The sequence below is a fragment of the Coregonus clupeaformis genome, chromosome 30 (genome assembly GCF_020615455.1).
Source record: "Coregonus clupeaformis isolate EN_2021a chromosome 30, ASM2061545v1, whole genome shotgun sequence".
In the NCBI taxonomy this organism is placed as follows: domain Eukaryota; kingdom Metazoa; phylum Chordata; class Actinopteri; order Salmoniformes; family Salmonidae; genus Coregonus; species Coregonus clupeaformis.
The window spans coordinates 15,981,228-16,003,041 of record NC_059221.1 but is presented as its reverse complement, the minus strand read 5'-3'; the positions used below and the strand labels follow the sequence as shown (position 1 = coordinate 16,003,041).

The following is a 21,814-nucleotide window of genomic DNA, read 5'->3' as shown; positions in this document are numbered from 1 at the left end:
TTTTTTTTATGAGATGTTCGACGAGCAGGTGTCCACACACATTTGGTCATGTAGTGTATATGTTTCCCTGCTGAGGTTTCAGATTTCAGAGCTACATGGATTTTTCTTAAATGGTAACAGTACTAGGCACTGCTGCCTAGATCAGAAGTTAAACCGTCAAACCCCCGAGTTACTGAAGCATGCAGCGCTCTCCAGTCTCTGTGGATGCTAGCTGGTCAGATGTTAGCTCAGTTGCTCTGATGTTCCCTCTTTGAAATAAGATTGAAAAGTGCTAGAAGCATCATTGAAGGTTTATACTTCATAGCATCTCAGTGCGTTCTGCTTTGTAACATGTTTGCTGGTTCTCTCCTTTATTATCCTATATTTCTGCCCTTGTCATTTATGTTGCGTAGTTTTTAATCTGTTCTGACAGTGTTCATAATGTGAACAAGCAAAACCGTAGGGAAGAAAACGCATTGGTTATATTTTCGAATACATTTCTATGCGGATCTGTGTGTTTTTCAACTACTTGCGGTTGACTAGTTCAATAACATTTGGGAAGCTGGGAAAGAGGATGTTTGTTCTTGTCACGTGGCGGCATAGGCTGTGGAAGGAATTGGTTTATTTTATACATTTTCCTTTGGAAATCTCTTGAAAGGATTGGAGAAGAATTGGAAAAGCTAAACCCTTAGAATTATGCTTTTCTTCTGCCTCACACTCTCTCACACACACTACTTGTCCCTCAAACACATGACCACAGATCATCAGTCTTTGTGCACATAATTACTATATTTAGATGAAGGGAAAGAGATGGTGAGGAGATGTGATTTTTTGGGGACAATGGCAGAACAGTATAGGGTACCCAAACATTACAGACTTCCGGTAAGGCTTCCAGGATTCCAAAGTGAAGCTATGGCAGAGCAGATTTAAACAATTCAACAATAAATCAGCCATTCTATTCTTAGTGTAAATATACCACGGTGACACAAAATGGATCTTCTTATGGTCTATAGAACACAATGCACACACAAAGTTCACTGCAGTGCAGTCACTTCATTGCTGAGCCCTAGATGCTTAAAGGCCCAGTGAAGTCAAAAATGTAAAAAAAATTCTGTGTGTGTGTATATATACAGTGTTTCCACACTATGAGTTTGAAATAATACTGTGAAAATTATAATTTACATTTTTAGTCATTTAGCAGACACTCTTATCCAGAGTGACTTACAGGAGCAATTAGGGTTAAGTGCCTTGCTCAAGGGCACATTGACAGACTTTTCACCTAGTCGGCTCGGGGATTAATAATGCCCTTTTAGTGTAAGAGCTGGTTGAAAAGACCGTCTGAAATTTCAGTTAGTTTTGGTGGAATGCCTGGTGACATCACCAGGCGGTACATTAGTTAAAGGTCGACTTTGGGCATAAAAAAAACGGTCCAACTCCTCCTCTTTCTCAATTCTCAAACAGGAATGGGGTGTGCCTTTTGGTAGTTCATCATTGTGTCATTCTTGTCATGCGCGCCGCAACCGACATAGCTAGTTTGTTAGCTAAGCTAGCCACTTGTAGCTAGCCAGTAACTCCTCCAGTATGTGATTTCATTTCACAGGCCTTGTTTTTGGACAGAAGCTGTAGAGATCGGTAAGAAATGGCACTTCCGTAGCCAAATATCATATTTGTCCATTTTGTTTTGTATTAAATTGCCTGGTGTGCATTGATCAGTTATACAGTTTAAAGCTGTTATTTTTGCCCAAAGTCTACCTTTAATAGACCAATAAGAAAGAGAGTTCCAAACCTCTCTGCCAATAGCAGCTAGTTTTCCCTTTTCTACTCAGACCACTCACAAGATGCCAAACACCCGGGGCTACAGCACATCAACGGTACCACTGATGCAACTCATCACTATGAAGTTGTGCAGCTGTTCTGTCAGTGATCATAGGGAGGCGTGATCACTCCACCTTTGACACCTTGCATTGTATTTATTTACTTGATGAAAATAGACACTCCTTCTCACCATCCGGTTAAAGTTTGAAACAGGAAGCTTTAGCTGCTATTAGGTTTCTGCTCGTACTTTTCAAAGCTTTTTACTGATGCATCAGGGGCGCATCATCACTCCAATCGAGCAAGTAAATAGTCTCCCTTAGCCTCTCCACCTCCATCAAGGCAAGGCAACGCCTCTGACATCGCATGGCCTAAGTGGATGACGAGAACAGCCAGCGTAACATCATTGATCTATGTTTTCTTTCATTTGTATTTTACATTTTAGTCATTTAGCAGATGCTCTTATCCAGAGCGACTTACCATAAGTAAACTGATTCAGTAAGACAGATGAGCTCGTTTAACGATGGAAAATACCCTAGTGAGTTAGGTTCGGAAGATGAACTGCGTCAAGTGAACTGCCGAGATGAGTTGAAGTTTGATTACCTGTTTGAATACGAACCACATGCCATATTCATGCCTAGTAGCACATGTCCTAGCAAAATTCTTGCTTGAGAAATTGATCTTTGCTAAAAAGCTAAAGGTTGTTTGACCATTATAAATTGAAAACGATCACAGTAAGGTACAAATTATTTGGTATTGAGATAGAAACGTCTGCATTGGACCTTTTTTTAAAAAGGGAAATTCTGCTAAATTACATATTGATGAACCATCCCTTTTAAGATCTTTAACTCTCAGGCAGGAGAAAGTGACTAAGGCTTTGGGTTGCTTGCTTCAGTCTCTTCTATATTTATCGGAAGATATTTGGCCAAGATGGCAACCGTGAAGCCTGAGGCCTGAAATCAAACACGCTTTTGTATAAAGACGGTTTCACAAGATTACTGTAACCTAATAAACTGTTATTATAACTGCCATTTCTCACGTATATGAACGGCACAACTGCTCTTATAATGGCTACTTACTTCTCACATAGAATAACTACACAACTGGTTTTGCTTTGTCGCAACAAGATCATGAACTGCTGTCTTACCTGCCCATTGTCTTCCTAAAAGTTTAATAGTAGCCTCTGCAAACCTGTAACCTATCTGTATGGCTTCTAGGGCTGACCCTAATTAGTTGACTGGTCGATTGTTTGGTCGTTGGGCTGTTAGTCGACCGAGATTTATTTGCGCCCAGATGCGCAATGCACTTCTCTCTCCAGAATGCGCTCTCTCCCGCCAATTTGTGCACATTCATTGTTTCATAACTTAATTGTGTTAATTGTTTGCGTTTGATTGTTAGTGTATATAAATTCCCCATTACATATATCACCAGTAGTACATTTACCGTTAATTCCTATAATTTCTAATCTACAATGTTTGTTACTTTGGTTACGGTCATTTATTTTAGTGTATTCAATATTATTATTCCAGTCTTCCTGTTCTCATTGTCGGAGTGGACACATTGTTTGCAGAGTGCACAACCTATGCTACACTTGTGAGAAACAAGTGTTGGTTTATTTAATTTCACTTACGAGTTCTGTCAATTTAGTCATTGTCTTTTGTTTGGAGCCCTCCTGTCAATAGAAGTAGGCCTATAGGCTACCTGGCCTGCGTGCAAATGTAGGCATATAAATGTGCCCATTTGGGGATCTGATAGTATTTCTGATTGGCTTAACGCACCACCACTAATGACCCTTGGAGCTTCTCAAATAAATGTTTTCTTCACCTCAAATGGCAAGCAAATGAAGTCTGTTTTTACATCCATTGACAATTACAATAGTTCCTCAATGTATTTGAAGAATCTTTCCAGCTCTCTCCCTTTCGATAACCACTCAGCTTGAAAGGGAAAAAGTAATGCTCTGATCCAGTGGAAACGTCATAAAATAGGCTTCTTATCAGTGCTTGACTTGGACTGAAATAGGTTCCGGTACTCATTTTGGGTGCTGGTACTGTTATATTTAGGTGCAGGAGCTCCACAATACTTTTGAGCTAATATTCTATAAGAGGAACAGGAGCTCAAGCAGTAGAACATCTGAGGTGCTGGTACTCAGCTCCGGTGAGCTCCTGCCCAAGTCAAGCACTGCTTCTTATCCCTTGCGCAAATAGCCTACAGCTGTGTCTGTCCCGAGCTCACTGGCGCGGGAAACTCTAAGGCCCAGAATATTTTATACAATGTTGCAAGTTTGCTAGAGCAAGCTTCAGCCAGACCCAAGTTAATAGTTGATACATTTCAAGTTCGTTGCAGACAGGCCATGGGGTAGCCAATGCGATTCATAGGATATTTATTTTCATCAGGATATTTTCTACCTGCAGGCTGCATTGTTTTTATTTTTTTGCTTTATGTAGGCTATATTTACGTAGTTGGCAATAGAAGTTACTTTTTAGGTTGATCATTTTCATTTAGATTTGGATAGAATTTTGATTAACCACATGACAATGAGTTTGAGATATGAAGACGTTATTATAAATTAATTGAAACTGTTTCACGAAAATATAAAAACCATAACTGCCACGCAGATGGGTAGAAATTGAAAGATAAATTGGCATTGCACATTACAAAGTTTCCAGACTCCTTGTGTAGCCTATTACCGGCAACTTCAGGAGAGTAATGGCAGAATCTGCGAAAGCCAGCAAGAGCGGGAGGAGAATAGTTGGGTCAGGGATTTTATTTATTTATTTATTTATTATTTTTTCATCTAGATCTCTGGTGCCCTCTTGAGGCATCAAACCGTAAGCTTAAAGCGTCAGACAAGCTCAATGCATATAGTTGATTTTATTCAAACACATAGGGTGTGTCTATATATGAATAAAAAATTTAATAGAAATTTAGCAATCAATTGGTCGAAAGAACAGAAGACTTTTGGTCGACCAATATATTTTTTTGTCGGGAACAGCCCTAATGGCTTCACTACTGCTCTGAAGCTGTCCACATCAGTAGTGTTTTTGTTTGCTACCTCTTTATTAGTTTAGGAGTGATGATCACTTTTGGCGCTCTAGGAGTTCCCTCTTTTTGATAGTATCGTGATTCAACAGTCAACCAATTTTTGTTTTTCAATTCCAAAATCAGTCAACAGCTTGAACCTCTTACGCATCATCAGAGACTGAAAGAGTCATATTTTGTAAATCCACTTCCCAAACTTGTGTAAGCTAACCATTTTAATTCTCCATGTCTGTCTCTTGAGAGCCTCTTTATAAGCCGCTAGGCATGGTACAGCACAGTCTGAGTTGGGATGGGTGTAGGCCTATGGCTCAGTCAGTCAGAGTTGCGTGGGAAACGGTGCTGTGATGCTATCTAACATGGGATTTAGCCCACACCGAGGTATAATCTGTGGATGATTCACACACAGAGCTGCTGTGGGACTGGGACTCGTCTCCTACTGTGTGTGACTCAGATCAGATGGGCCAGGCTTGCCCGGGTGGGAGGCTCACTGCAGGGATGGAGAGAGACTGGCGTGCTGCACTCTGCTAGCTCGGCTCGGCTCGGCTCGGCTCTGCTCTTGCTTGCCACACTCAATTTGGTCACAGAGTAGTTTGTGTCCTGGAATTACTTTGCTATGCCTCTGAATCATGGTTGAAGAGAGCAGGGATAGTGCTAGAAGTTGATCCTCTCTGCTCTCGCCACACTCTCATTTTGTCACAGGATACTTTGTGATACATGATATTGATGTGTCCTATGTTGAGTAACTTGACTGAATTATAGGAGCATAGAGAATGTGGAGTGGTGTAAGTTTGTGTTTTGCCTTGAGATACTGTATGAGAGATGGAGTTGGATGTGGGGTGGCCTGGTAGGGAAGGAATAATGAGAGAAGGAAGGAATGAAGCAAGGGAGAGATGATTTAAGGAAGCAAAAGGAGGGATGAAAAAGTGAAAATATCCAACTTTTTTTTTGTTGCTCTACAGTAAGTGAAGTACTATTTTTTTATTTTTTTTTACTTCACTTCTGTTGTTTAGGTTCTTTCAGAAAACTCCCTCCCTCCGTGACGTCACAGGAACTGTCCTCTGAACTAATCCCTTTTTATACAAAATGGCCCAGATTATTTTCGAGTTGAGCCTGAATTCCAAAATGATTTAATATGTGTTGCAGTGAGATTAAGAACTGGTGATAACGGGCCTTTAGAAAATCCATGAACCTGGGAACCCTGCCAGACCAGTGGGTCATTTGTTGTTGTGAAGTCGTAAATATGAAAGGCCTGCCTGAAGAGACAGGGTTATAAGGCTAACCAGCCTCAGCCTCTGAGCCTTTTTGAGGGTGTGAGCGATGTCACTCGCTTTCATGGTCACACTGACAGGACGTTTTGTTTTAAAACAGACGGTGATGTGAACTTAGATTGGGTTAAATTCACATCCCCCCACCCCAAACACACACATGCCTGAGCAGTGAAAGGGATCAGTGCTCTGCACAGTACAGTAGACTCTTAAGAGACTGCTGGGTAAAGGAAAGTGGGTAAACGCTGCGTCCCAAATTGTAGCACTGCCGCAACGCGTAATATTTTACTGCAAAGACTGCACCAGAAGCAAACTCTTTCGTACGCATGAGGCTAAAATACATTGAGTTTCCCAAATGGCACCCTATTCCCTATGTGGTGCATTTCTTTTGACCAGAGACCTATGGGTCACTTTAAAGGTAATAGGCTGCCATTTTGGGATGCAGACTGTGTTTTTATAGGACTCTCTGGAGATCAAAACATAAATGGAAAGAATTTTCCAGGTTATTTCACTTCAGTCGCTCTCAGGACATGATAGGCATCCAACCTGATAGCTCAGAGACAGCCAGGGAGACTTCTCTCTCTTTCTCTCTCTGTCTTTCTCTCTTTATCTGATCAACTCGCTGCTGTTTCCGGCACGTTTCTCTGGAAAAAAAAAAAAGGTGGGTGTGTACAAGTGCGTTTGGCCGTCGCATGTGGAATGCGAGGAATCACCTCCATGGCAACGACTTGTGTGTTCTGTGTGGAGAGGTAAATCTTGACTCCAGTAACTCCCCATCCCGACCTGGTGTCTCTCAGTGATAGAGAGACCCTGCCTGGGCTGACAGCCTGTGGTATGGATCGACCGAGCCGCCCGGTTGTACTTGTGTCAGCACTTACTAGCAGCCTGCATCCTCTCACTCTCACTGTGGGTGGATGTTTACAGTTTTGGCCCTTGCAAAACCCCATGTTCAATTGTAACTGTCTTGTATACAGCCATGAACCAGAGCACCTGTCTTTGTCTGAGCAGGATAAGCATGACTTAAGTTACTTAATGAATTATCTGACTGAGTCCTAGATCTTCCTGGAGTCTGTAGGGGAGATTTACTGTTGGGTGCCTGCTCGTATTTAGCACACTGCGGCAGATGGATTTGTCTAGGCAGGATAAGATATGTGCTCGGCAGAGCCGCTGCCTGCAGTGAATCCGACCGGTATATCCGGTCTTTCAATTTTGTTGTAGCCATGTTGTTCTGTTACAGCTAGTCTTGACTCCCCAGATGGAATGTCATCACGGCATAGCCAAACACGATTACAGAATTGATGTTGATAATCTGTGGGGAACAAGCAGATGGTGGGCAGTGACGCAGAAAAGGAGGGCTGAGCTAAAGCCTCCCACTTTCCCTGCTTTCCCTTAAGTAATTACTTAGAGAGCATTAAGATGAAGGAATATATCCAGGGCCTGATCCATGGCTGTCTAAAAATGTTACAACTGTAGCAGTCAACTCCTCGCTTCCTCCATTCTTGTTTCCTCAGTTCCTCACCTAGCGTATTGGAGGAGGAGGTCCGAGGGAGGGACCTTAGATCCTCTCCTCCAATGCACTTTGAGAAGAATTGAGGAAACAACGACCAAGTGTGGAAGCAAGGATTTGACGGTCAGTAACTTCCGTCTAAATGAGAACAACATGAAACCTTAGCCTCAGGGATATTTGACCTAGGATCCGATCTTTCGATACTTGATGTACAGTACCACAGTGTTTTGATATGAGTCTTTCTCTGAATCCTTTCCTTAGCATCCCCTGTTGACTATACCTGTGGCTCAGACTTGTATCCAGCTGATAACGATAGTAGTAGCCTGTGAAGCAGTTCACATGTTATGTAACAGGACAGAGTCAAGCTATATCTTGATTTGTTGTCTAGAACCTATGTGGTAAGATCAGGGATTGGCAACTGGTGGCCGGCCCACGGACCCCCTTTTACTGTTGAGTTATAATAGTAGAATACACAGGTGGTTTTGCATCAGCAGTTTCTCTTGTTATGTCAGTCACTGACAGTCACTCAATTAGCCCATGTCAGCTAACATTTTTTAGATGAGTAAGTTAGTCTAGCCAGCTATCTAAACTTGTAGTAATCATGGTCGAATTACCAACCGAGGGGCCCCCATAAGATTATTTTGTTACTCTCACTCAAATATCATATAAAAAAACTGCTAACATTTCTCGCCACCCTATGGCAAAATGTGTACAATTGCAGCAAATATGCTTTAAAACTGCACAATTTTCTCTACGCCCCATTGCAAAATGTGTAAAATTGCAGGACATTCACTCTAAAAATGCATGTTTTTCTCTCCACTGTCAAGAGGGGGGCCGCTAAAATATTTTGCTCGTAAGGTGGGCAGGGGGGCCTCAAAAGGCTACACATGACTGCATGTGTGGTATGGATGTGGGTATTCAGACCTGCGAGCCACTGCGGCCCCTCATGATGAGTTCAGATTTTTGATGGCCCCCACCTCCATCAAAGTTACCCATCCCTGGGTTAGATGTACTATAAGTTGCACGCCACATGAAAGAAGAAGCACATCTACAGTACATATTTGTTTTTCCTGGCCTGAGCCTAAGAGACACAAACTGTACCGAGCTGTCCAGGGCTCAGATGCATACAGCATATTAAAACAATATTTGATGTCTGACTCATGCAAATGGAATACAATCATGATGGATATCTCTCCACCAGTCTGGCACCTGTTGTTCTGTCACTCATGTGATGGGAGGACTGCGGAAGGAAGACTAGTGGATAAGATGGGACATAAATGTCACGCCTCACCACTGACGTCAGACTGCTCAGCATGGTCACAATGACGACTTTCAGGATCATTATGTTCGTCTCTTTTTTTCCCCCCGTGGCGATTCTCATTATGAGTTTGAATTTGATTTCCTCTGTGTGGTTTTCAGCTGTCTCACTGGAATGAGCGTGCAATACTATGTAAATATTGGCTTTTCCTTTCTCACTTACTATCAACAGTCTATCATCATCATAGTTGGCTATAGGGTTTCAATCTTAGCCTGAACAAATCAAATCAAGCCTGCATGCTGTTTTATTACTTTCATAATATAATAATATGTCATTTAGCAGACTATTTTCTCCAAAGCGATTTACAGTAGTGTGTGTATACAAATTCGTATGGGTGGCCCCAGTGGGAATCAAACCCACAACCCCATGGCGTTGAAAGCGCCATGCTCTACCAACTGAGCCACGAAGGACCACTATTCATGAGTAAATGAAGACTGCTTGATTATCAATAATGAGCTTCAAAAAATTAAGCAGAGACACTAACTGAATTCATCAGGGATCTTTAAAAAAAAATTATGTTATTGAATTAATAGGAAATGTTCCGACAAAGAAGTGATGAATGTACCGTCTTAAAAAGATGAATGACACCATAGCCTTTGAATTGTCTCAGTTTCACTTTCCTATTCAGAGATGATCCTTTATCCTTTCAGAAGAAGCAGAAAAATGAAGAGAGAACGACAACAGAATATACAAAAAAACAACCGGCAGCGAAATGAAAAGACCATTCCCCCCCATTCAGCCAAAGCCCATGAGACTTGAAGGATTTGGAATCCGTTGCCGGTTTCTTGTGCATAATTATCCCTCATCACCCCCTGCCTTGCTGCCAGAGGGATTTTACTGGGTTTCTTTCTGCATCGTAGTGAGTGGAGCAGGTGCTGAGTGCTTAGTTACTGCAATCTTATTCGAACCAATGAGGCACTGACTGGACCTCACTGGTTTATTACACACAGTGTACATGCACAAGGGGCAGAATCTGGGTATCTATCTTATCTATCTTATCTATCTATCACCCTTTTCCCGTGAACACATTATGGTCACTTCATGATTCATTTCCATATTTCCTAGTGCCTGTCATCAATAGAGAAGCAGCATTTGAAGATACATTAATACACACGCAAGGTTTTGGAAGACCTCGGGCCATAGCAAGCACAGCACAGTGGCTTGGGCATGAACACAGTGCTGCCTGTTTCAAACCTTACAGTAGCCAAGCCAACACAGTGCGGTCTGGGTCGGATCTATAGTGTGAATCAAGTCTATTCAAATAAATTGTGTTTGATTGTAGGGCTTGCTGGGAGTGTGAGCTAACAATATACTTCTTTGTTTGAGCAGCAGTGTAATAGAGGAAGGCTGGAATGCCCCAGAGCCCAGACCTTGAGACTTTGAGCCCCATCTGATGTTTACTTCACTCAGCTGTCTGAGACTTGGGTAGATTTGGTCAGATCTGACAAACAAGCTTTGTTGGGAGTTTTGTTTTGGATGTTAATGGGAGGAAATTCTGTTGAATTATTTTGCTGAAAATAGGGATTTATTTCAGATCACATGGTATGTTATGCTGCTATACATATTGCATGCTAAAGTCTAAAGCTGACTTAGAAATTACATTGATTGCTACTAATGAAATAGTTTCAGCATATTCACTAAGAAGCTGTTATGTATATTACTAAATAAATACCTGAGACATATTAAAACAACATCTCCATCATGAAGGTGCCAGTTGTGTGAAATGTGACGGGGTTAATTGATAGAGGGAGACAGTGAAATGGGAGAGGAAGTGTCTGAAAAGGCGTATTAACCATACAACCACAATCAGAATCACTTTATTCGCCAAGTAGCCTACATTTACACATACCCAGAATTCGACTTAGTGAATAGGTGCTGGCAGTAATAGACAATGTACAGACAGAATGCAGACACAAAGCCAACATTGTCACCATACAGAATATACAATATACATTAATTAAATACAGTAAACAAACATAAAACTCTGGAGTATAGGCTGATGTAGAGTGAGGATATACAATATACAGTGGATGAGACACAAAAGATACAAAGACCGGCTTGCTGTGCCACCTGTCTTCTTTGTGTCTGCCTGAGTGTGTGCGCTGACTGCGCTCTAACCTGGCCACACTGTTAGCTACTGTACAGTAAAACTACCCTGTTGTACAGACATACCCTTGGGGGACATATCGACCGCCTCTATCCTCATTGACCCCCTCTCTCTCCACTCCAGCCCCCCCTTGCCTTCCAACAACCAGCCCCCTCCCACACCCTGACGCCGGCTGGGCTAGAAATGTAATGAGCCCCCCTGGTTCAGCTTTTCCTCCTCATGAAGTGTGTGTGTGTGAGAGAGAGAGAGAGAGAGAAAAATATGGAGGCTGGCAGGCTAGACGGGCTGCTGCTATGTCCTAGTCTACATCGGATCCATAGGAATCTCCTCAGCTGTTTGATAAGCAGCAAGAGGCTATGGGGCCTCCGTCTCCAACACTCCTGGCTGCCTGCCAAGTGTGTGTGTGTGTGCGTGTCTCTTCTCTGACTGACGAGAAGCACGGCTAGGTCTCACAAAGTTCCCCCTGGTGAAAGATGGGTGTTTTTCTTTGTGTGTCATACATTTTTCCAGCATGTGTCGTCAGTACATTGCAAGCCTCTGAGAAGCTGTCTGTCACCCTAGATCTTACTTTGGAGTTTAGTTTAGTTACTTTGGAGTTTAGTTTATTAGAATCCCAATTAGCTACTGCACATGCAGCAGCTACTCTTCCTGAGGTCCACATAAAACATACAAATTCATGACGAAGTACAGAACAGTTATAGACAAGAACATAAGATATTACAGATGCACAAAGATCATGCCCCCAAAATGTGCTAACCTCTCACCATTACCAATAACAGGGAGGTTACCATTTTTGGGGGTATGATATTTATGCATATAACTTTCTCACCTATCATTCCATTATTCACGATTCATTCAGGATTATCCGTAATCCTGGTAGCATCCACATTAATGTAGAAGTTCTCTTATTTACAGTAAAAGTGACTCCAAAATGACACTGTTATTTACCATTCATTTCTATTGGGCACAAAATAATCTGAAACACAACCAAAACAAACAGCAAATGTATCCAACAAGTTTGTATAGTCACAAGCTTGAAGTAGTCATTGCGTGCAAGGAATATGGGACCAAATACTAAACTTTTGACAAAATGTTATACACCAAGTAAATTTGTCAAAATACTTGACACCTTCAAATGGGGGGACTAGATACATAGTGCTTTAATTTCTAAACAGTAAAACAGATATGTACATGCCCTCAAATAAAAGGTGACGTTCTGTACTGTCGCCTCATATAAAACATTGAATCTCAAATCCAAAATGCTGGAGTATAGAGACTAATGAAAAGTTTTAGCTTCACTGTCCAAATAAATACATATCCATCCATAATAGTAGTGGAGGGTTGAGTCCCTAAATTATCCTGGACTTAGTGTAATGAATACCATGCACTAAACTGTGATTAGACTGAAATGTATCATGTGTTTATAACTGGAGCCACTTTCTAAGAACGCAGGGAGCTTAGGAGTAAAGAGCAAGAGTCTTTAAGAGATCTTAGCGCCTTAATTGTACGTTAAAGCGTAAACTCTCCTCATAGGTCATTGTTACTCTTGACAAAACCTCTTGTGGAATTGCAGCTCTTGGTTTTATTTTGTATTTTGCTTAACCTTCATTTATCCATTCATTCTTCTTGAGATTAAATATATTTTTCTAGAGAGACCTGTTTTGTTTACAGCTGCTACAGTACTTCCTCTTTCATCTCTTGATTTATACAGACTGGTCATGTGATTATACAGACTGGTCATGTGATTATACAGACTGATTCAGCAACACCTCAATATTTATGCTCAATTGAACTCTGTCCAATTATGAGCCTGCATGTAGCCTTATGTCCGGATGGACTGTCGCCTTGGGCAACATGTTCACAGCATTCATTTGGAGCAAATGAGCTCGAGCGATGGCACGGCAGCAGGTCACACTATTCACTGGGTGGTAGGAGGGTGTGAATGAGAGGTTAGGTTGGGTACTGTACAACCAGTCCTTTGATCTGACTGATAGTGAGTCTATTGATCGTGACTCATTAATATCAGTGTGTGTGTAAACTAGAGCTGGGCTATATTGACAAAAATCCATATTGTAATAAATCGCCTGAATTGATGCGATAACAATAAATAGAAAGATAAGTTTATAACATTCATGTGCACCACACATTTTGTCAAATGATCCTTTAAACTACTACTAGTTTGATGGTTGTAGCCATCTTTGTCCCATTAACAATCCCCCATATTAGCAAACGTATTTCATTTCAAACTTCACGTCTTTTGGTGTTTGTTTTTTTTACCCATTTTTCTCCAAATGGTAGTTAGTCTTGTCGTACGGACTCGGGAGAGGCGACGGTCGAGAGCCGTGCATCCTCCGAAACACAACCCAGCCGAGCCACACTGCTTCTTGACACAATGCCTGCTTAACCCGGAAACACCGTACACCTGGCGACCGTGTCACTGCGCCCGATTCATTCATTCCCATTCTGTATTTTCTGTATTTCATACATTTCATATTCAATCATCTCTCTTGGGGTGGAGAAGCCTCTGTTTGGTATGTTGGGTTGGGTTGTGGATGGAGGGTGGGTGGGTGGGTGTGTGTGGGTGGAAGCTGGGATGAGGGGTCTTACAGCTGTGGCTTCCTGTCTGGTGGCTGAGGAGCGGCAGCTGCAAGCCCATCCTTAGGGAAGCATTGGTTAAGCATGTATTATTACTGCACATGACACTGTACTTCTGTGGGTTAGAACATAGCAACTGTATGGCTTCCCATGTATCTCTGGTTTCTGCCCTTGGCCCTGCTCTCTGGTTTCCGCCCTTGGCCCTGCCCTTGGTTAAGAAGCCTGGGAGAGGCCTGGGGTCAGAGAGTGAGTGTTCTAATAAAAAAAATCTAATCAAATAAAAGTTTATTGGTCACGTACACAGATTTTCAGATGTTGCACTGCAAGTGCAGTAATACCTAGCAATACAAAACAATACATACATTACCCAAAAATGTGAAATTAAGAAATATCAGAACGAGCAATATCAGAATGAGAAATGTCAGAGTCCAGAATATAAATATTAGGGCTGTCCCTGACATCAACAGAAAAATGTGTCGACAGAGTCGTCTGTTCTTTTGACCAATTGATTGGTCGAAAAATTTGTATGTATATTTTTCCATACACCCTATGTTTGAATAAAATCAACTATATGTAGGCTACTGAGCTTGTCTGATGCTTTAAGAATGAAGACACAAATTACTAAAGAGGGAGCCAGAGATAAATACAGCCTAACCAGAAGAAAAACTGTTCCCGAGCCGCCTCCACCCGCTACCCGCTGCCCGCTGCTGCTGGCCTTCGCAGATTCTGCTGATGCCCGTAATAGGCTACACCAGCGGTCGGCAACCTTTTCCATTTGGAGTGCCAAGTTATCCTACCATTTCTACTGATCGGAGTGTCAGTTATGATTTTCATATGCACATTTTCGTGGAACTGTTTCATTTAATTTATACTAAAGTCTAAATATCTCAAAATCAATGTCATGTGGTTAATAAAAATTCTAAATGAAAATGATACAAATCTAAAAGTAACTTCTATTGCCATTGCCAATATGTAAAAATAGCCTACATAAAGCCAACCAATAAAAACACTGCAGCCTGCAGGTAGAAAATATCCTGATTTTAGAATAAATATCCTATAAATCACATTGGCTACGCATGGCCTGTCTGCAAGGAACTTGAAACATATCAACTATTGTATAAACTTGGTCAGGCCCAAAGCTCATACTAGCAAACTCGCAACATTGTATAAAATATTCTGGGTCCTCAGGGTTTCCCGCACCAGTGAGCACCGGACAGACACAGCTGTAGGCTGTTTTGCACAAAGGATAAGAAGTAATCAGGCCTATTTTATGACATTTCCACCGGATCTGCGCATTACATTTGTTTCACCTTTCATGCTGAGTGGTAATCGAAAGGGAGAAAGCTGGAAAGGTTTTGAAAATAGGCTACACTGAGGAACTATTGTCATTCTCAATGGATGTAAAAACAGACTTTGTTTACTTGCTCTTTGAGTCGAAGAAAAAACATATTTGAGAAGCTCCACAATGATGGTGAGCTAAGACAATCAGAAATAGTATCAGATCCCCAAATTGGCACACTTTTAGGCCTACATTTGCGCAAAGGCCAGGTAGACTAGTCTGGAGCGCTCCAAACAAAGACAATGAATAAATGGAATGAAATAAACCCAAAATATTTTCTCACAAGTGTAGCCTAGGTTGTGTGCTCTGCAAACAATGTGTCCACTCCTACAATGACAATGGTAAGACTGTAATAATAATAATATATTGAATACATCAACAGAAATGACCGTAACCAAACAAGCATTGTAGATTAGAAGTTATGGGAATTAATGGTAAATGTACTACTAGTGTGCCAACCCCGCAGCCTACGCAATGGATCAGTCCACTCAGACAGGCGTGAATCAGACACGTCTCGTGCCATATATAAAAAATATTATTATTATTTGTATTTATTTTTGCCACTGCTAGACTAAAAAAATCTTGGTCGACCAACAGCCTATTGACCAAACAATCAACTAAATGAGGTCAGCCCTAATAAATATAAAGTATCCAGATATACAATGGTGTTTGGCTGAAGGTAATGTAGCTATTCTAAGCCTATACCATCATGTAGAAAGGAGGTGAAGTCTGAACTGTGCTATATCTTAATGAGCTGTTTAATTAATCCAAACACAGCATCTTTTTTTTTTTGTTGCTGAAAGTGCAGAAACTCATAAGTCTCTCTGTTTGTCTTACAGGCCTAGGCCATGGGGGGAACCAAGAGCAAGCCCAAAACCGCAGGCCTTCGGACACGGAGTCTTGATGGTAACATCAGTTTAGGAGAAGGGGGTGGCGGCTACAACATCAGCCCCGCCCAGCACACACTCATGCCCAATCTGAGTCCAGCAGTGGGCGGGACACGCCGGTCCACTCAGCCGTTGATCAATACCCCAGAGCTGGCCCTGTTTGGGGGCGCGGAGTCCACCAATAGCGTCACATCTCCTAACAGAGGGACACTTGCAGGTAAGACTGTAGGGCCCAGATACCCCACTAATACCTAGAATGGAATATAAATAAATGATTAAATCATTCTATTTCACTAAAGGAATTATTATCTAAAACAGCCAGAGGTGCATTGAATGTAATTTATTTGATGCTACTGACAACTGTAGTACATGCGAATCTTATTCAGTACAATGTATGTTTGATACCCTTTTATGGAAAAGCTACTTAGTTTACTCTGCATATATGAATAGTACTGTGTCTTTTTAAACATGGTATTGCAATAGTACTTCATATTTAATGCCCCACTCATCTGAGATAATTGTGTCTATCTGCTCTCACCCCTGCAGGAGGTGTGACGACGTTCGTGGCACTGTATGACTACGAGTCTCGCACGGCCTCCGATCTGTCTTTCAGGAAGGGTGAACGGCTACAGATATTGAACAACACGTGAGGCAACACCACACACACACTGGGATGAGTTTTTCAAGTTTCACATTTTATTAGTCGTATATACGGGATCCGCATGTTATACATCGTCCAACGAAATACTTACTTGCAGGATCCTTCGAAACAATGCAACAACAAGAAGAAATAATAAAATATAAGAATATGAACAAAGTAAATGGCTCAGCAGAATAGAATAAACATTTTAGCATAAGATGAAGATGGAGACATACACTCAGGGATAGACACAGACATACCCCCCGCATTCACACACACACACACACACACACACACACACACACACACACACACACACTGTACTCTGCATGTCTGGTCTCTTGCTGCGCTGGCTGGCTTTTTTGCCCCCAAACCCTGTGTCAGTCACCCTCCCTCTGTAAAGTATGTAACCATAGAAACAGGCTCCCTTCACAAGGATCTGTTTTGTGTGAGCTGACAGGTTTTTGCTGTAGAATTCCTATTTTCTCCTGGTCATTCACAAACAGTACAGCTGTACATCTCACTGGTGCGTCCACATGGAGGCTGATATGTTTCTACCCCCTTCCTGTTGTGACTAGCCCTTTCCTGTTGTGACTAGCCCATCCTGTTGCGACTAGCCCATCCCGTTGTGACTAGCCCATCCCGTTGTGACTAGCCCATCCCGTTGTGACTAGCCCTTTCCTGTTGTGACTAGCCCATCCTGTTGCGACTAGCCCATCCTGTTGCGACTAGCCCATCCCGTTGCGACTAGCCCCTTCCTGTTGCGACTAGCCCCTTCCTGTTGCGACAAGCCCCTTCCTGTTGCGACTAGCCCCTTCCTGTTGCGACTAGCCCCTTCCTGTTGCGACTAGCCCCTTCCTGTTGCGACAAGCCCCTTCCTGTTGCGACTAGCCCCCTTCCTGTTGTGACTACCCCCTTCCTGCTGTCTCTACCTTAGTTGAATGCACAGATTGCAAGTCTTGCTAGATAATTGTCTGTTAAATAACTCTCATTTAAATGTACATGTTAAAATGATAGAAATGACTGTTCATTCATTCTAATGATGTCAGTCTGTGCTGCTTTTACACGTTTTAGGCTTTCTCTAATCAATAAAAGTGCAGTGGGCCATATTATTCTAGTGAGCCGAGCCCCCAATACTGCAGCTATAACAGTGTTGACCTAGAAGGCCTGAGCTGAGGACAATGGAACTATAGTGGATTATTGTGATTAGTGCATCTGCCCCCGACGCTGCTACAGCTATTCCCTTAGGGTTACCAGGTCAAATACATAAACTCAGTGAACTCACCGAGATATGATAACCATAAGATAATGTTTCACTGTTTCCTATTTTATGAGCCAACCCATTCTTAGCTTTATTTCTGCACCATGCACTTGTTATTATATTATGAAGCTTTCTTGATACTAATATTAGGTCTGCACCAATTAAATTATCTGTCCTCTGTTTTAGGTATGGCTGCTTAATGTCTCTTCTTTCTATAAAATCAATCAATAACCCTGTTTTCATGGACATACAGTATAAGCTTTAGACAAACTTCTGGTTTAATGGTTGTACTGTATGTCTTTGAAAAGTGAGCTAGGTTCCACTGTAGTGTTGGGATGAGGGGGTGGTGGATAACTGTTGTTGTAATGATTCTGTTCTGTATACTGTATCTCTAGCTACAAATCTGCTTTGCTAACACGCTTTCTGTCTCTTTTTTTTAACCCCATCCACCCCCTTCGCATCTCCTCTCTATCTCCATCTCCCCATACTATTTCTCCATACCTTCATAATTGTATTTAGGAGAAAGTTGAACAGCAGGTCAGTGAAGCTTCTCTTGTCTTTGTGTCCTTCATGTGAATGAATACGCTGTGTGTATTTGTGTCCCAGTGTGTTCATGTCACTAACGCATCATAGTTACTGGTTCACATGATAACTTCCCTGCATTTGGTTAACGGTGTCATAGTACACGTTTGTGTTTGAATCCCCTGTGCATCCATACCATTAGTATTCCTAGTAGTTGTAGGGTTGATTTCCTGGACACAGATTAAGCCTAATCCTAGAGAATTTATTGGAGTTAACGTAGAATCTTCATTGATACATCTTCTTAGTCCAGGACCAGTTTTAATCTGTGTCCAGGAAACCGCCCTGTAGTCTACGGATATTGTAAATAATTTCCTCCCGTTGAGTCGACCCTGTATGAATGTGTGCTACTGTTTCACCATAGTCCTGTGCATGTGAAACTCCATGTGAAGAAGATCATCTGTGAGACTATTCGATATGTGTCTCCCAATATGAATGTACTGTGTGTAAAGTTTGTTTTCTTCACTCAGTCTGTGTTAAGAATCACTCCATATGAAGTAGAATCAAAATCAGCCCATGTAAACTAGAAGCACAGACTTGCAAAGGAGACCATCTGTGAAACATTTCCATTCTTGTCTCCACAGAGAAGGGGACTGGTGGCTGGCTCGCTCTCTGACCACGGGAGAAAGTGGTTACATCCCCAGCAATTATGTGGCTCCGTCCGACTCCATCCAGGCAGAAGAGTAAATCCCTCCCTCTCTTCTCTCCCTCTTATCTATTTATCCTTCCCACCTTTTCTTCTCTCTCGTATTTCATTTAATCAAGAATAGAAAATGAAACTGATGGAATTCAAAGAAATTCCAACTACAGTATCTCTCTATGCACCTTGAAGGCATACATACTCTACAAGCTGACATGCATAGACACGCGTGATAATAACACACACAAACTAACCTGTGTAATGATTCCATTTCTTACCTTTATCCTACCAGTCATCTCAGATTGCCTATGGCTTCCAGGTAAGGGGCAGTAATCAGAATGCAATACTTATTTGATTGGGGCATGCACAGAAGGCAGTTCTCTCGCTCGCTCGCTCTCTCTCTCACACACCCCCACACTTTTTCCCTCCTCTCAACCTGGTCACTGTGTCCCGTGCTCTCTCCCCTCTCTTCCCTAGGTGGTATTTTGGGAAGATCACGCGTCGCGACTCGGAGCGGCTCCTCTTGAGTTTGGACAACAGGAGAGGGACGTTCCTGGTTAGAGAGAGCGAGACCACCAAAGGTGAGTGTCTGAGGCTAGCATCTCCAGTGGAAACACATCACAGATTACACCAAAGCATCTCCACTGACAATTAAGACTACATTGGAATGCTGGCTGGCCCATGGGCATTGTCCTTTTCTGGGGATGAAGCTGTGTAGCTGTGGAACCATGATCTTTTAAAATAGCTGTTTCGTAACCCTTTTATGTAGAAAAAGCAAACCTCTGATTTTGTAAAATAAGAATTGAAACATGGATTGTGTATGTGTTCCATTCAGAGGGTGAATGGGCAAGACAAAACATTTAAGTACCTTTGAATGGGGTATAGAAGTACGCGCTAAGCGTACCGGTTTATGTCAAGAACTGCAACGCTGCTGGGTTTTTCCCACTCAACAGTTTCCCGTGTGTATCAAGAATGGTCCACCACCCAAAGGACATCCAGCCAACTTGACACAACTGTAGGAAGTATTGGCGTCAACATGGGCCAGCATCCCTGTGGAATGCTTTCAACACCTTGTAGAGTCCGTGACCCGACAAATTGAGGCTGTTCTGAGGGCAAAAGGGGGGTGCAACTCAATATTAGGAAGGTGTTCCTAATGTTTGGTATACTCAGTTTATCTACCTCAATTACCTCATACCCCTGCACATCGACTCGGTACGGGTTGTGTATATATTATCACTTGTATTATTACTACTTCTCTATTATTTATCTATTTTTCTTTCCCTCTGCATTGTTGGGATGGGCCCGTAAGTAAGCGTTTCACTGTTAGTCTACGCCTGTTGTTTACGAAGGATATGCCAAATAAAATCTGATTTGGGATTTGATGTGACACCCCTGGGACGCAGCGGAGTTAGATGCCTCTGATCGTCAGCTGCTGCACTACAGTACAGCACAGCCACGGTAATGTCACACACTCCCCATGGGCCGAGCTCAGCGGAGAAAGAGAGTGGGTAAAGGGGGGGGGGGGCGCTGCCGGGAACTGAGTGGGAGCAGTGGGGAGGCTTCGGGTGAGGGAGTAAGACAGAAGTAGGTTATTGTGGAGCCATGGGCGCATTCAGCAGGGCACAGCGTAAGGGAACGAGCGTTCAGATAGAAATGTGTTATGTAAACATGCCTCTATATAACATATAGAATAAGGAATCATATTGGCTCTATTCATGACATCTCTATCTGTAACGTTTGACAACCACAAGAGTATCACCCAGTTTAAACAGAGAGGGAAGGAAGGGGAATTGCCCAGGGGTTCTTTGAGGTCACTCATCAGGCTGGCTCACTGGGCTGGTGCTGCCCTCTGATGGCAGACTGGGTGTATTGTTTCGTATTTGTGGGACCACAAAGGAAAGGAACTTGTGAACCCAAAAGGACACTAATAAAGCAATTTCTTTCAAACTACTTTTCCTTTGGACCCCAGGAAGACTAGAAGTTGCTAAAGGCATCAGCTAATGGAAATGTGAATAAAGGAGTAGGCAATATTTCCAGCCCAAGGTTATCTTGCTTTCTTTACTGATTTCCTCTCTTATGTACCTCTCCCCAGGTGCCTACTGTCTGTCAGTCCTGGACTATGACAACACTAAAGGGCTGAATGTGAAACATTACAAGATTAGAAAGATGGACAGTGGAGGGTTCTACATCACCTCACGCACTCAGTTTAACAACATACATCAGCTGGTCACACACTACCACAGTGAGTCACACACACACACATTGACAACACTGTGTACAAGTATAAACATCTCAACCAATTCCTTCTAAAAAAAATACCTCTGAGAAGAGACTCTGTGTGAAGAACAAACAGCAGTAACACTACCAGAAGATGATATTAGAGCTTCCCTCCCTGTCCTCTCAGAGTATGCAGACGGACTGTGCCACTGTCTGACGGCGGTATGTCCCGTACTGAAGCCCCAGACCCAGGGCCTGGCCCGCGATGCCTGGGAGATCCCCAGGGACTCCCTGTGCCTCGACCTCAAACTGGGACAGGGATGCTTCGGAGAGGTCTGGATGGGTAAGATAGCCTCTCTCCACTCACTGTATATATGAATATGTATGAATAGTGTATAAATTGTATTTGTGTTGTCTCTTGGTGTCTTTTCAATATATAACTCTTATTTTATTATATTTGTTATTATTTTAAATGTTTTTATATATATATACATACATACATACATACATACATACATACATACATACATACATACATACATACATACATACATACATACAGTGAGGGGAAAAAAGTATTTGATCCCCTGCTGATTTTGTACGTTTGCCCACTGACAAAGACATGATCA

General features: G+C 42.3%; 1 protein-coding gene and 1 non-coding gene across 5 annotated transcripts in view; one reads left to right on the top strand and one right to left on the bottom strand.

Moving 5' to 3' along the window:
- Nucleotides 1–21,814, top strand: part of LOC121545784 (proto-oncogene tyrosine-protein kinase Src-like) — a 41,394-nt gene that overhangs the window by 10,355 nt on the left and 9,225 nt on the right. The window contains exons 2-9 of one of the 4 annotated variants that reach the window (XM_041856610.1): nucleotides 15,801–16,065; nucleotides 16,395–16,494; nucleotides 18,269–18,286; nucleotides 18,913–19,011; nucleotides 19,261–19,287; nucleotides 19,446–19,549; nucleotides 21,061–21,210; nucleotides 21,373–21,528. In XM_041856610.1, coding sequence (XP_041712544.1) covers nucleotides 15,810–16,065; nucleotides 16,395–16,494; nucleotides 18,269–18,286; nucleotides 18,913–19,011; nucleotides 19,261–19,287; nucleotides 19,446–19,549; nucleotides 21,061–21,210; nucleotides 21,373–21,528 — 910 coding nt within the window. In that variant the 5' untranslated portion in view covers nucleotides 15,801–15,809. The remainder of the gene's footprint in view (nucleotides 1–15,800; nucleotides 16,066–16,394; nucleotides 16,495–18,268; nucleotides 18,287–18,912; nucleotides 19,012–19,260; nucleotides 19,288–19,445; nucleotides 19,550–21,060; nucleotides 21,211–21,372; nucleotides 21,529–21,814) is intronic. The other 3 variants (XM_041856611.1, XM_041856612.1, XM_041856613.1) reach the window with 3 other exon arrangements.
- On the bottom strand, nucleotides 9,256–9,332 carry trnae-uuc. The gene has a single exon. It is a non-coding gene; the product is annotated as a tRNA-Glu (tRNA).